Here is a 15,482-nt window from a genome sequence, read left to right as displayed (position 1 = left end):
TGTTGCCTTCAATAACATAACAATCCCTGCTTTGCAGCAGGTGTCCAGTGCTGCCTGCAAAGTGGCTCTGGAATACAAAGTAGTTTATGGACCTTTTCTGGAAAAAAAAAAAAAAGAAAAGAAAAAAGAAACAGAAATAAAACAAAAATTTTAAAGAAAGATCAGTGAAGGGAAAGCCCCACAATGATGTCTGCTTTTGTTTTGCACATCTTCCAGCTCTACTAAAAACACACAGAGAATAACTACTCAGCAGTCCACCATCAACACCAGCCCACTGATATGCAGAGGGACTTCCACCTTTACCAGCTACCACTAATCACTTCCAAAAGCTGCCAGCCCACAGCCTGCATTTGACCTCCTAGATTTGTACTCAGATACACTCTACATCTCAAACTTTTAATTAAAAAGAGAAGAAAAAAAGGAAGTTCATCCAAATCAATTCAAATGTACCGTTTCTCCCAATTACTGTGAATGCAGAGGTCATCATCATGTCGCATCATTACATTGAGGAATAATCTAGCATGAAGTCCTATAAATTAGCTTAAATAGCTTGTGTGTTTTCATCCATAGCAGTGTATTTTATAAAGATATACCACTGCTTTTCTGTGTACAAGGAATTAAATTGAACAGGCACATTACATCTATTTTATATGAACTTTAATGAGAACAGCCTGATACGAACCTTCCCCCACAGCATATCTATGAAATTCAAACGGAAGAAAAAAGAGATCTTATTTTCTGGCTGCACATTAGACTCTGATGCTTTAGATTGCCTTTTTTTTTGAGGAATGCACCACATTCCTGGCACTTCTATTCAAAACAAGCTTATATTTTAAAGAAAAGGGTTCAATATTTACAGTGACATATATAAGAACAGCACTGTCGGAAAACTCTGATATATAATTACAACTTAATCTAAGGAATCATCCGTTTTAAGAGAAATGGTAATTGCATGAAAAGTACAACCCAATCCCTGTATTTGAATCAAGGGATGCTAGTTTAGGATACTATATATCAAACCTCAAATACCCTACGTACTTTTACGTCCTGACAATGGATCACCTTTCCAAAAAAAAGCAGCACAATGCACCTAAATGCTATAAACAAATAAGAATTCTTATAGAACCTATGTTGCATGCCAAATTCTTTACTAAAAAAACAATAAAATAAAATCAGAGAGAGCTCCATCAGTTTTGTTTTCAAACACTGGCAAATGTACGTAATGACTTTCCCCTCTTGAAACGTCTCTGCTTCATTCTTATGCATAGACTTGAAGGGTCATTTATGTGTTTGGCTTGTTGCATCAATTCAGAGGATAGAGCTACTGTAAAAATTTACATTACTGCAGGCTTGTAGTGATGAAGCAGGCAAGCACGAGAAAAAAGCTTTTATTGCTTTTATTTTAGATTTGATGGAAAAGTGTAGTCATTTAGTATGACAACAGCCATCATGAAATTTGATTTGTTTATTGATTGAATTATGTTTTATTTAAGCAGAATTTCTGAAAGCATTGAAATTTCAAGATAAAGCACAAATTTGACCTATCCATCCAGATGGTGTTGCTCCTGAATTGATCATGTATTTCAATTTGCTGTACCCACTTTAGTTTATAGTTGTGACATTTGCAGTGCACCAAGGACACCTACTGAAACTCAAAGTTAATTTGAGTAAAACACTACTCTATATACTACTCTCCACACCGAACTCTTTTATTAAAAATGGACAAAAAAAGTCATCATTTCTCCTAGAATGCATAAGTTGCTTGTAACAAAGATAGAACTATATTTAAAATGTATCTATAGAATTCTTTACTAAATAAATATATTTTTGAATCTTGATGGCTTAGGTTTTACTGTAATTTGCTACTCTGTTGACGGTCTTGGAATCACAGGTGGATCAGTCCTTTGGTGCAGATAATAAAGTGAAGGATGAATTTTTAAGAGCTAAGCAGTGCTAGCTTTCAACTAAGGGTACAGCTAGCTGGCAGCCTGACTAGACCTCTGAGCTTTTCCCCCACTCCTGCCAAGAGCTTTTTTCCTTGTCTTTTTGAGGCGCAGGCTGAGTTAATTTTGGGCTGGAAGAGTTCCCTAAACCTGCATGCAGGTGCAGAAAAAGAGGACAGCATTGTGCAGGGACAGATTTAGATGGCTGAAAACACTACAGGTCACCTTGGTTTGAAATGCACCACGCGTTCCAATAACTAATGTAAGTTTCAAACCCCGAAATTCCCAGACATGTCACTGTTTCTTATATGCAATGCTACTCTCATTCATCTGATTTTTCTTGATTTATTTCTCACTTCGGTTATTCCAAAGGACCCAAAACAGAAAAACAGTTACAAATCAAATTTAGATGTGTATTCGGGGTTCTTATTATAGGGTTAAGTTTTTAATCTTTTTATGAAGTTATTCAAAGCCAGTGAAGATATTTCAGATTCAATAGACTTTCTAAACTTTTTTTTTTCATTTTAGTAAAACTACTGTATTACTAAAGATACCAAACCAGGTTATAAGATAGTGGAGTGAAGACTTCAAATACTTGCCTGTAATATCAGTTATAAAGAATAGGAATTAAAATCATTGTCGATACCTGTGGTTAAAGGCAGATGAGTGACAGTAGTTAGACAGGTGAGAGTGAACCAGGTTGATGCTAATGTTGCTCCAGATAAAAGCAGCAGCAGTATGAACTTCAGCATGCCCCTGATAAAATCTGCAAATCTAAAATAAAAGCACACATCAGAGCAGTACAAATGCTGATTTTCATATTATTTAAATGTGACGCTTGACAATTAATTCAGTTTATTCTCATTAAACATTCTGGAGACTATAAAAACAATTTAAAAGTACTTTCTCATTTTCAGAAATAGAAAAAAGGTATTTTTATAGAATGGCGATATTTCTAGCTGTCAAGCTGAAGAGCCATGGATTTTTTTAGCTGCCATGAAATAACAACCAAACCAGAACAATTCTCAAGTAATTCTCAAGGCATCAAATGAATACACTTGGAGGAAAGTTTTTTTTTCTTCTGCATTTGTTGGACACAATATCACACCACTACTTTCATCGCTGTTTAGTCAGCGTTTGCCAGTCTCCCTTGGCAGACACAGAGCTCCATTAGCATATGAGGAGGTTGCCACGTTTTATTCAAGACATAGTTAAGTGTCAAGATTCATTCCTGTGGGAAATGGAAAAACTCCAAAAAATTCCAAAGAAAGCCTAGTTGAAGGTGAGAAGGAACAGCTTCTGAACCCTTGGAGGCATCGGTGATGAAGCTCGTGGTGGCTTAGGCAAGGAAGGAACTCTTTACACAGGGGGTCACACTGCCAGTGGCTGTTTTGGGTTGAAAAGTTCCAGAAACCACAAGCTTGGTGCTGCTGCTCTTCTACACAGACACTGCTGACAGACATGGGGAGGGACAGCCCCACAAGTCCTTGGGCAGTCTGGCTGTTATATAGAGGGAATTATGATCTTTATACCACTTGATGGTACAATTGCTTTTTTCATCTTTTTTTCCTTTTTCTTTCAAGGAGCCAGAATGCTTTGAGCGGTGCTTGTGTGGCAGAATTATCAGTGCAACCACTCTTTTCAAAGGGGATGTTAACCTAACTACTGAAAAAGATATATTAGAAAAGGCAATGTCATTTATTCTTGAGTAATTTGTATAATCTCCTGCTTAGGAGATGTGATTTTGGGAGGGACAGGTTAGGTATGCATTTCTAAAGCATATCTTCTGCCCCCACAGCCTCCTACCTTGATTAGGCTAATGGTAGCATAATCCACCTAGTTTGGTCCATGATGAAATTTGTCTGTCCATCAACTAACTGCCTTCTCTGCCCTGACAAAGAGCACTCTACAGGCAGATACCTTATAGCTTACTTGATAAAACAGAAAATGCTACCAACATTTTGAGAACTTCCACATATACCGTACGAGATGTAGGAGTAATGCAGTCAAATGCTCTCCACTCCCCCAAACCAGCTTCTTTCCTCTTATTTTGATTCTCCCCATGCTTTAATTCCACATTGAATTTAGCAGTGAGTAATTCAATAAGCAGTAGTGGGAGATCAATGCTGCATATAATCTGAGAAGTTTATGACTGCAGTGTTCAAGTGGCTTATGCATTCATCTCCAATACCCAGAGGTCAGCTGCTACTGGTGGATTTTTTTCTGACAATCCAATCTAGGAGTCAGGATTGCCTCACTGGTTTGCCAGTTTCTTTAATTATTCTTTGGGATCACTAGGGTCAAAATCAGCAATTTTAAAAGCTTTGCAGAAGCATCTCAAAGTGTAAACTTTCAGCTTATTCCACAGAGACTCCCACTTTGCCTGCTGGCAGACAACATCACTGTTCTCTGTTCTTACAGGCAAGGGCAGTAACGTGGATCCTGTCTAATGAAACAGTGTGAGAAGTACCAGCCTTCTTGAAGGGACATTCACAGACAATAGGTCTGGGGGTGATCTCTAGGGGATTCTGTCTCTATACCACCACAAGGAATATGTGAGGATTAGAGCATGATACGCATCTAAGCCATTCATAACAGCTAAGTGGAGAAAATACCTACCAAGCAGCTGCAACTCTTTTTGACACAAAGATCCCAGTTTGGGCAGCAGTATGTTCCAAAGTGCTCTCAGATATCATAGAATTCCAAAAGGGTCAAATGTACCCCAAAGGTAAAGGTTTATGCAGCTACTGGATTCAGCCAGCAATAGAAATAATGGCAAAAAAATGACATAGCAACCTAGCCTGAACTTGGTAATTGAAGGACCTCTCTTTCTTGTCTGGTTACAGGAATAAAGAAGAGTGTAAATCTAGTCTACTCTTCAGAATACTTGTTTCAATCAAAAAATATGAGAAATTACTTTTATCCTCAGGCCCAGCATTTGACTTCAAACCTTTGCTCTGTTTAAATCCTTCTTCATCATCTAGCATGTAAGGGATTGTCTGCAGCTGCTAAAACTGTAGGCACAACAGGAGAGAAGGTGCATATTTTGCCAGACACAGACCTCTGAGCCTACTGCTGGTAACAGTCTCCAGCCTCCCAGCAGATCCAGCCCCAGGCTGTATCCTACAGTTAAAATCACAAACCTGCACTGCTGACAACACTGCCTGTTGCTAAGGAAATTATCACCATGCCATGAAGTTTCAGCATTTTGACTACACTGCAGGTTAGAAACAGGAACTGAAACTGAGCTGCAGAGGACAAAACCTCAGAAATATCTATGATCCTTGGCAAATGTGGGGAAAAAAATAAAAAAAAAAATCTGAGAAAAGGGAATAAAATTATGTTTCCATGCACCATATTCCATTAGCAATATGAATGCTGCTCTTTGACACTGCTTTTCTTCAAACTAGTAGCATTTGAAAGCTGCCAGCAATGGGTACAGCACCTACCAGCTGCCCAAAATAGGCCTGGCTTTTCAATTATAAAAATGCATCAAACACATTAGCTAAACATGTAAGTTCATGGCTATCAGGACAGCAGTGGGTGGAGAGTAGAAGGATTTATGTATAATGCTGAGGAAAACTTGCACCATTTTGAAAATGAGATAGATATACAAATTTCCAAACTGGGCGTTATTTTAAATACAGATGATTTAACACCTACTGTGATGTACAGGACCTAATGCTCCAAGGCAAGGCTCAGGTTGTTAAAAATTCTTAATTATAGAATCTGCATTGACAAAAATGGAAGGAGCAAATTCCTAAACTGCACCAATTTTGCTTTGACAAATTAGCAAAAAAAAAAAAAGAAAAAAAAACCCACCCCAAAACTAACAGCTTCTTGAGAGGTGGTTAAGGGAGAGAGCTGCCTGCCTGGCAAATCACAGTTCTGACACTGAAATATATCAACTTGTCAGCTTTGACAAGAATCATTACTTAATTTTCCTAATTACAACATTCAGCAGATTACAGTCAGACTCGTCATTGATTCAACCCTACACAGATAAATGCTGAATAGGCCTAGGAGGGAGAGTCATCCATCAGAAGTGACAAATCACCTCCTCCCTCCCTTTCTGTATGCAAACCCTCCCATCTGAACTGTGCATCACCCAAGTTAGAAAGACGTATTTGAAGACAGACTGTTGGTATTTTTAAAATTTATTAAATGCTACAAAATACAGGTATTCTACAAGGTTTGAAATCAATTTTGAAGTAGTTAAGTTAAAGGGACTGCCAGCATTTCCTGAAACTTAACCCAGGCAATATATTAAATAAATTAATCTACCATAAAGACTGAGAATTGCATGTTGACATAGAGTCTGCAGATTCTCTCCTAACAAAGTTAGGTGAGCTTCTAAGCTCTACTATTGAAATGCTGCAAATATACTACAGATTAATTAATGATGGGAAAGATTAAACTGGCACTCTACCTGCTTCAACATGCAACCTATGGCATCTGTGTCATTTACAGCAGTTGCTTTAAACATCTATTCTCTTACAGAGAAAACATTGTATCTGAGCTTGGCTAATCAAAAGCAACTCTTTTTAAAGGAAATCAGGGCATGAACTTTGTTTGGCTAGATGAAGTCCTTTGGCCTGCATCTGGAGTGGATGGGAGAGAAGCGCTTGTTTCTTTTCCCTAGGTCAGGAGTTTTTTCCTCTCCCTGTTGCAGTTGCTAGGCAGCCTGCAAAATGTCAGCATGTGAAACATCACATTTCTTTATGCATTGTGTACTCTGATGGAAGCACAGCAAGTGAAAAAAAGAGGGTTTGGTTTCTGTCCTAAAAAGATCACTCTCTCCATCCACAACGCCACAACGATGCAACAACTACAGATATCTGCGCATGCGCTGAACTCATTGCAGAAACTGGAGTTCAAAGATTGGACACAGAGAAGCCAGGACAATGCCCAGATATTCCAAAGCAAGGGGAATATGTGATTGGTTTTAATCACATGATAAACTCACTGCTCAGGTATCTCCTAAAAGACTTTTCCACCCTCCCACCATCCCTTTTCCTAAAGAGGACCTCAATGAAGAATAAGCAGCAGCCTTTTGGAAGGGCAATCAATTCCTTGCTGTTCCACTCTCCGTGTCATTGGCATTCACGATGGCCAGAGAGGGCTGTGTCTGGATTTATAAAAGCATAGGTACACCCATACTGTAGCCCATAGGAGACAGCAGAATTAGGTTATGCAGGAATCCAGCAACCTGCCCAAAATGGGCCCAGACTGATTTCTCTGTGGAAGAACAATGTTATTGTGGGTAGGCTGCCTGTGCTACATTCCCTATATCCCTTTGGGAATCAATATGCACAAAAGTGTTGATCAAAGGAGACAGACAATAATTTCTTCAATGCTTTCTGAATGTGCTGCAATGAGGTTCTCCCTCATATCAGGCAGCTGAATTCACCAGAGCCATCTTTAAAAGCAGCATACAGGATGCCACTGTCAGGAATAACAGTCTGACTTCCAAATTCAGGTATATGCATGTGGAGTTCTCAATCCCCAGCAACCACTGACATGGTACAAATTATTGCTTTACTAGAAACAGATTATAATCCCAAAATGAATTTTCCATTTCAGGTTTCTGGAAGATGAGAGAAAACAAGTTCTGTTCTTAAAAGGATAAACTAAATGACAATCACAGTTGAAGAAATGGAGAAGGACCTGTAATTATTCCTACCTTGCCATTGCTATGCCAACAACACAACCTCCAACTATAGACCAAAATCCAATCCAGCCTGCATCCACCTGATAGGAAAAAAAAACAAAAAACAAAACAAAACATAGAGAAATGTGTTAAAGCTGAGAAAATAAGATGATACTACTTTCAAAACAAATGTTGTGCAGGAGCTCCAAACTGCTAACAACAGCTCTCTACAATAATCTGAACTGCAAGGCTTTTTCTAGGAAAGGAAATAAATTCACTACAAGAAAGTATGACTAAGTAGTCTGTGCCCTAAATGTGACCTCTCTTTATGGAATCTGAGTAATGTCCTCTGTTTTTTTATAATACTCTATCAAAAGCTTAGAAATTATCTTCTCCCCACTTCATCTTTTCCACCAGGCATACATTATTTTCTTTCACTAGAGATGCAGCGGCCAACAATACTCCCATTTGTTTACCTACTTCTTCCTTCTTGTCAAAAGGTGTGTACAGTTCTGAAAAGACTCACCATTAATGGAGAGTCAGCAGGAAGAATTGTGAGAGTTTGGATGCCAAAGCTGCAGTTCATTTTGTTTCAAATTTCAGGGAGTAAAGTGGTCTATATGTATTAATAGCATGTTAAACATAAAAATCTGATAAAACTGCATGCTAGTGCAAAATAAAAACATGCCACTTACAAAATAGCTGCTGATTATCAGTCGGGAGATACTTACTTGGCTTACATGAATGGGTGTTAATATCAAATCCAGAACACCAGACCAGCCTGAGAAAACACCCAGCGGTATCGCGTAAGCTAAAGCAATCATCAAGAATCGGAAATTGCTGTGAAGATAAAACATTGCCATTAGGCTCAGCTTATATTAAAAATTGCACCGAGAATAGCCAGGAGAGTAAATCACACCCTAGAATCTATATTCTGCCCATCAAGAAAAACAGCAAAGGTCTGAAGGAGGAGTGAGCCAGGGAAAACAAGAAAGGTATCCAGCCATGTCACTGAATTTCTAGTAGCTGGTATGTTACTGCCTAAGCACTGTGCTAATAGAAAAAGCCAATCTCTCCACAAAGTTCAAAGATTTCTGTAACATGCTGGGCTCATGTTTCTCGTTTCTGCAAGCAATTCTTCCATGCATTGGCATGGGCAACCTACTTAGCCTAAGTGTGTGTTAGCAATAATAAGCACTAATTTAAAAGATGAAAAGCTTATTTCAAAAAAAAAATCAGAGATTCATCCCTCTTGAAGTGTACTTAAAAAATAAAAAAAAACCCAAACCTGTTTTACTTCTCTTTATTTTGATGAAAAACAAGGAAAGCTCTGGAAATGAGACAGGTACAGTTGCAAGAGTGGAAAATTTTGACAACTTGAACTGGCAAAAATCATATGCAGATATAATACTCTATTCTAAATAGTCAACATGTTTGCTTTTCCCCCTCAATAAAAGTTATTCAACCTTAAGTAGTCAATGAATGTGAAACAGTCAAAGCTTTATCATCTTCTTCAATGTATAGAGCTAAACAGGAATTTAACCAACAACTTCCCCCACTCACCATAACTGAAAACAAATGTGAAATCCTTGCTAAGAGACATCCAAGTTTTCCTTAAAAACGTTTCAAATTGGAAAGAAAATATACTTTGGAATCTGAAACAGTGATATTTTAAAGTGAAGAGATTTTAAGGTGATTCCAAGGTCAAGTATCCCATGGGATATCTGTGTAACCCCAAACGTGGCTCCCTCCAGTCCCAAACGATTTACAAAAAACTGATCTTGATCAGTACCAGTTCCTTGGCATGCAGTGGCAATTTGATAGCACACAGGTACAAAAGCCAAGAGGGAGAGAGAGATTCAATTACTCTCCGAAACACTCCTAAATTTGCAGCTTACGCTGCTTTACTCCCTTAGATGCTCCACACACAACACACCAGCCAGTGCTTTTTGCAGTGTTCTTTTTCACACATCCTCTTCTTGAATAACACATTTCCATCACATGAACATATCCTTCGCTTCCAATACCATTTGTGTCAGATTTATTTTTTAATGCAAAGAAAAACAACTCTCAAACTTTCAGCTCTTCTATACCTTGGTTATATTTCTCTGAATGCTACTGTCTTCCTGACAACTGTTTTTCCTTTAAGAATGCCATAGTCTTATCCGAGTCTATCTTGTATCACCTTGGCATGCTATTTAATACCATCAATATGAAAGCCGATTCAACATCTGTAGAACAAAATAAAAAGGAATTTTGCATGGACACAATAGGGCCATATTGTAGATTGCTAAGAGGGAACAAGTCTGAATGCTGTGTTCTGAAATAACACTTGCTGAATATTCAAAATCTTTGGCAACCTGGACCTCAGCTTCATTAAAGAGCTACTTCTGAGGGAGAACTTTGTCATTTACTTGACCAGAATTTCCTGTGGTGTATGTTTTCTGTAACTCAAGCAGCAAGACAGACTGTGATGTGGGATAGCTGCTCTGTGCCACATCCAACTCCTAGTACCAATACCAGATTAACAGATCTGCATGATGGCCGTCTCCAGGGACAGAGTGCCTTAGATTACAATATAAGATGTAACCGAAAGTATATATTCTATCACCATCTGTTGAAACCAGGTGGGGCAGGATTCTTTATCTCCTCTGTGACACATCCCTGATAACTCCCTCTGGGGGATATCTTCTTTTAATGGGCCATCCAGCCTCACTGCATGACTCATAAAATTACATCATCCCAATGTGAGATGTTCTGCCCAGGGGGAGCATTCCTACCTGGATATAATCTGAGGTTTGGAACACCACAGTCAGCCCTTACCTACTGGATTCCCAGAGGACGAGCTACATAACCACCACTGGACCTTCAGAGGAGGACCAGACCTTTCTACAGGATCACCACTTCGACAGAACCACTTCAAAGAGGACGGCAGCCACCATTTAATCAGACTGCTGCCACCACCCTGCCCGACAGAGTGTCAGCCTGTATCCTGACTCTGTCAAGTTAAGCCAATATTTCTGTATTATTGCCTTGTTATATATATACACTAGTAAAGAACTGTTATTCCTGTTTCTCATAAAATTGCCTGAAAGCCCCTTAATTTCAAAATTACAGTAATTCAGAGGGAAGGGGATTATATTTTCCATTCCAAGGGAGGCTCCTGCCTTCCTTAGCAGATACCTGTCTTTCAAACCAACACAGAGGCTGCTCCCCTGCCTAGCCCAGAACAAAGAAGGTAACCAGGAGAAAGGGAGCCTGGCAGTGACAGAAACACTGATCACCAGGCATCATTCTGCCCCCTTGCCCAGCAATATCTTGTGCTGGCTAAAGCTATTTGAAACACACATCTTCAGCAGCAGCTCCACATTTCATGGCTCCAGTCACTTGTACACAGTTTTTGCAATTTTGCAATTGCTCCACTGAAAGTAGAAAAATGTGCTGTCTGTCACACCATCAGCTGTTGAACCCACACTGTTTTCCATCCTACCAGCAATGACAGGATATCAGCATTAGCCTCTCTGTTAAACCATTCTGCTGGAATATGAATTGATTTTTTCTTCAATTTTTTTCAGAAACCTAACGCCACTAGAATCTGTAAGACAGGCTGGTTCAGAGGGGAGCCCCATCAAAATCAGTCATCATTTTCAGAGTAACTTTGACAGTGCCTGTTAACATCAGGCACATTCTGAGCAGCTTCCATTACTGATGGTGATGTTGATGAAAGTGTCATTAAAGCAATAATGATGCATAAAACCCCAGATACAAAATTTCAAAATTGCATACACAGTCCCTAGAAAATATAAAAGCCATGTAACTGGATAAAAGTATCTTATTACTTCAAAACAAAAATCACAACAAGTTTTTTTAATGCAGGTTTTAAGACTTACCCACTGTTTACTTGCATTAAGGTTTTTTTTCCATTGAAGTTTGTGGAATATTCTGAACTGGGGAAACAAAAAGAACTCATATTTGCTTCACCCAAGAAACTGAGATAGGGCACTACACTTTTTATTATGAAAATTCAAACTACACTTGTCACAGTGTGTGATAGACTGTTAAAAGATTTGGGCTTAGCTCCCAAACCATGACCAATCTGTCATCTCCCACTGTAGGCTGAGAGAGTTGGTATCAGGAGATAATCAGACATCAACTAATTGTTACAATCTGTCAGAAGGAGGAACCCTCCAAATCAGAAGGAAGAATCAAGTTCCTAAGAAAATCCCCCAAAAAGGGCCTACAGGGGATGGCTGACCTCTGTTGATGGTATAATAACTCTGCAAGAAGCAGCTCATGTAGATGACTGCCCAAGGACCTGAAGGCATGAAGGAGTGTGGGAGTTGCAAGGATGTGATAGATCCCTTTGGTGTCCAAGGAAAAAAGGTCAGTGACTTCAATGGTCAAGTTATGCTATGTTGCTTTATTTTGAAGTAATAAAACTGCAGCCTGGGGGAGAAGACAGGGAAATGATGAACATCTCAATTCTCATGAGTGTATCTGGTGCACAGCTGGGTCAGCCACCAGCTCACACACATCCTAAATGCCTTAACACAGCTCTTACATCAGAAGGTAAGTCTACAATAAAGGGAAATCATGATTTCCTGGTAGTCATCTCCTGGTTACCTTCAGTCTATACCACTAAGTCAAAAGAAAGGCTCTCTGAGCCAAGATGAAGCCTAGATTAGGCAGGCAAGAGAGCTTAGAAACCTAATGAACCAGATGATGGATTTCTCTTGAAGCATGGCAGACACCATTTTCTTTTATAAAACTCCCTTGCATGACAGATTGTTACTGAATGGCTCCACAAGATAAGTGGGTTTAATGATGAACTGTTGATTGTTTCATGTACAGAGGAATGAAGAAGTGCCTTTGATAAAGGGTAGCATGGAAGAATGCATAAAGACCAGAGGGAAGAGAGATATAATTACCTACCTATCCACATTTTAAAAAAACCCTCATGATTCTCAGAGACACTGTAAATTATTATTTAAGAGTCAAGTTTGTTTTCTGAAGTTTAATTGATTATTGTTAACAGTAAGCCAGCTTTGCTGTTTACATCCTGACCTTACCGGTATCTCAGGTCCACTGTTTACAAGACTTTGAACATGGAATCTAATGGTTATAAAACTCCCAAATGGAGCACTGTCAAATGAAATTTTATATTTCACCTGCGGAGACACTTGCTGTTTGGATTTCTGTTCAACAGCAACATTTTTACAACACAGCCCTCAGGCAGGGTCTAACTGCACATCAGCTTGGGTGCAGAACAGCATTATTGTGTGTGCTAAGTGTCCTTAAGGGAACTGCTGTTTTTTAGTACCCTGAAGAGGTCACTTTGCTGACTAACACCAGCTGTACCAGCACCACTACACCCAGCTGTACTCACACCTCCTGAGTGCCAGGCTGCTCCAGGATGAACACACAGGATTAAGCATCCTGCCAACTAATTACTCCCCCAAACTAAAAAAGAAAGCCTCTGAAAACAAAAGAAAAGAAAACCCAGTGACAACAAGGGATGAGTTGTTTCCACTGCCTCTAAACACACTTATTGAAAGTACAGCCCACAATAGGTCTGTAGTAACTAAACGTCTAAAGCTCCACAATTATCAAGCTTCAAGCAGCCCTTTATATGCAGATTCAGCTCCTATCACTACATCACTCAACAAACAATTACATCAAGAGTAGAAGCTTCCCAGTGAAGTCAGTCATATTCCGTACCAGGGAGCAGCTCTTCTCTGCCCCAGAAAGTTCCTCTCTGCAGTATCATGTACATGGCATGGGCCTTCACAATTATTCACCATTAGTATTTCAGTTGCTTTAGCTGCTCCTCTGAGATCATATTTCCATTACAAAAGATGCTGTACAAACACTGGGGGAATGTGGGGCTGTGTCTTACCAAAAGAACCCAAGTGGGAGAAGCTGCAATACTGTCACTTTCTTTATAACCTTTATTTTTTTTTACCTAAAAATTCAAAGTAAGCTAGCTCAACTTTGAGCCTATCCAGAAACACATCTGGAGACATTTCTCCTATTTCCACTTCATATTTTAACATACAATTAATGAGATTTAATAGATCATATAATAGTTTTAAATAGTTCATTCATTTCTTCCATGGCTGAATGAAAGCAGTTGAATAATCCTTCGAAGGCAAGTAAACCTCAAATTCATTCCAATATAATAAGCACAGAAAAAAAGCAAGTTATAAGTTACTTTTGCCCAGTGTTTTCACTGTTTTCTCACAGCTCACTTTCAACAATCTTGTATAACCTGATGTAACAGAAGCATTGCATAAGAAAAGCCATGCTAACAGGAGGACTAAAGCACTGCTGGTGCTGAAGGACTGGCATGAAGTCTGGAGATACACACAGTGGTTTAAAATTTAATGTCTGCTCTCTAGCAGTTAGCATCCTTTTATGTCTTGACATTAATATTTAATTTTATTTTGTTTAAAAGCACTACAAACCAACTTGTTTGCTCAATGAGAAGATTAAAGCACACTTGTTTTTATTTACTTAGGCACTGATCTGCTTTGAAGTGGAAACCCAATGAGGTCCTACCTTAAGAGTCTGCAAAAACTTCTCCTGTAGCTGAGCCGCTGGCTTGCTGCAGCCACGCTGGGGGGGAATGGAGGGCGTGAGGGGAAGTAGGCCAACGCTGCGGAAAATATCAGGGAAACCATTCCAAATTCTAAACAAGAGGGCAAAGAAAAACAAAACCAAGAACAGATGTTAGCATTGAAAGACTTATTTCACTGCAGTGCTGTTATCAGCCAGCCTCCAAGACATAAATCCCACCACAAGTGCTTGACTGCTCCTGACAGCAGAATTCCGTAACTTGAAGGAGAAATTTCTTTCTCCTTCTGCAAACAAGATTTCAAATTGAGATGGGGAATCAATGAGACTGGAAGTCCATTCCAGTGATCAGTGCTGCAGAGAGCCAGGCTCACACACAGGGAACTCAGTGAAGAAAAAGGAAAGCTTTTGCTTTTTCTCTTCAGAGAGAACTGCAATATGAGGATTTGGCCACGTTTCCTTGTGATGGAAGTAACTCAGTGCAGGTAACAGCATGCTAGAGACTTTAAACAGATGGGACTGGGGAAGCCCCAGGGCATGGAATAACAATTATTCATTGTGCAAGATGATGAAGGCAAACAAAAGGTCAAGCAAGGCAGCAGTTCCAACACAAACAGTACTACATGGCAACAGAATATAAAGAGCAAAGTGCAGAAGCAGCAATGGCTGATGAATAGAAAAACTACAGGTAAAAGGGGGAAAAAAGAAAGAATACAGCTGTTTGCGGATGCTCTGCTTGTTTAGCAGCAGGTATTTCAAACCTTTGAAAAATTTCATAGCAGAAGTTTGGACTTGAGCTTGAAAAGTGATGAGCACTTCACAGAAAACAGTAAGTCCCATGAGCAGACATTCTGAAGAGAAACAATTCTACCCACAGCCAGTCTAATTAATTTGTTTTACAGGCCTTTTACAATGTATATCATGTTCTCCACAGTCCTCAATCCCAGTATTTCTCCTATCCCCTTTGAAAACAAGATTCTTTTCTGCTAAGGAGAAAAATGTATAGCTGAAGTGTGTTATCTTAAAAGAACTTGTGATCTTATAACAAAGAAGTGTTCACTGACACCACAAATAAATTCCAACAGAGCTAGATACTCAATTGCCTTAATTTTCTTTTTTTCTTCTCTTTTTTAATAAATCAATATGAACATGGCACTTTGCCAGGTCTTCTGCTAAACTAGAAGAAAATAAATTCAGGAAACTGAAAAGTAAATAACACTCAGAGTCCAAATGGATCAGCTGGAGATGGGGAAGGGAAATGAATGCTTCTATTCGGCATATGGGAAAAAAGGCATATCAGGACAATGCCATTTTTC

General features: G+C 39.2%; 1 protein-coding gene across 2 annotated transcripts in view; it reads right to left on the bottom strand.

Annotated features, from left to right (window-relative positions):
* SLC49A4 (solute carrier family 49 member 4) overlaps window positions 1–15,482 on the bottom strand; it is a 66,864-nt gene that overhangs the window by 13,009 nt on the left and 38,373 nt on the right. For both annotated transcript variants that reach the window (XM_032115282.1, XM_032115283.1), the window contains exons 4-7: window positions 14,152–14,281; window positions 8,325–8,433; window positions 7,627–7,694; window positions 2,590–2,717 (exon numbers count right to left, since the gene is read on the bottom strand). In XM_032115282.1, coding sequence (XP_031971173.1) covers window positions 2,590–2,717; window positions 7,627–7,694; window positions 8,325–8,433; window positions 14,152–14,281 — 435 coding nt within the window. The remainder of the gene's footprint in view (window positions 1–2,589; window positions 2,718–7,626; window positions 7,695–8,324; window positions 8,434–14,151; window positions 14,282–15,482) is intronic.

The sequence above is a fragment of the Corvus moneduloides genome, chromosome 7, assembly GCF_009650955.1.
Source record: "Corvus moneduloides isolate bCorMon1 chromosome 7, bCorMon1.pri, whole genome shotgun sequence".
Classification (NCBI taxonomy): Eukaryota; Metazoa; Chordata; class Aves; order Passeriformes; family Corvidae; genus Corvus; species Corvus moneduloides.
This window is presented reverse-complemented; position numbering and strand designations above follow the sequence as displayed.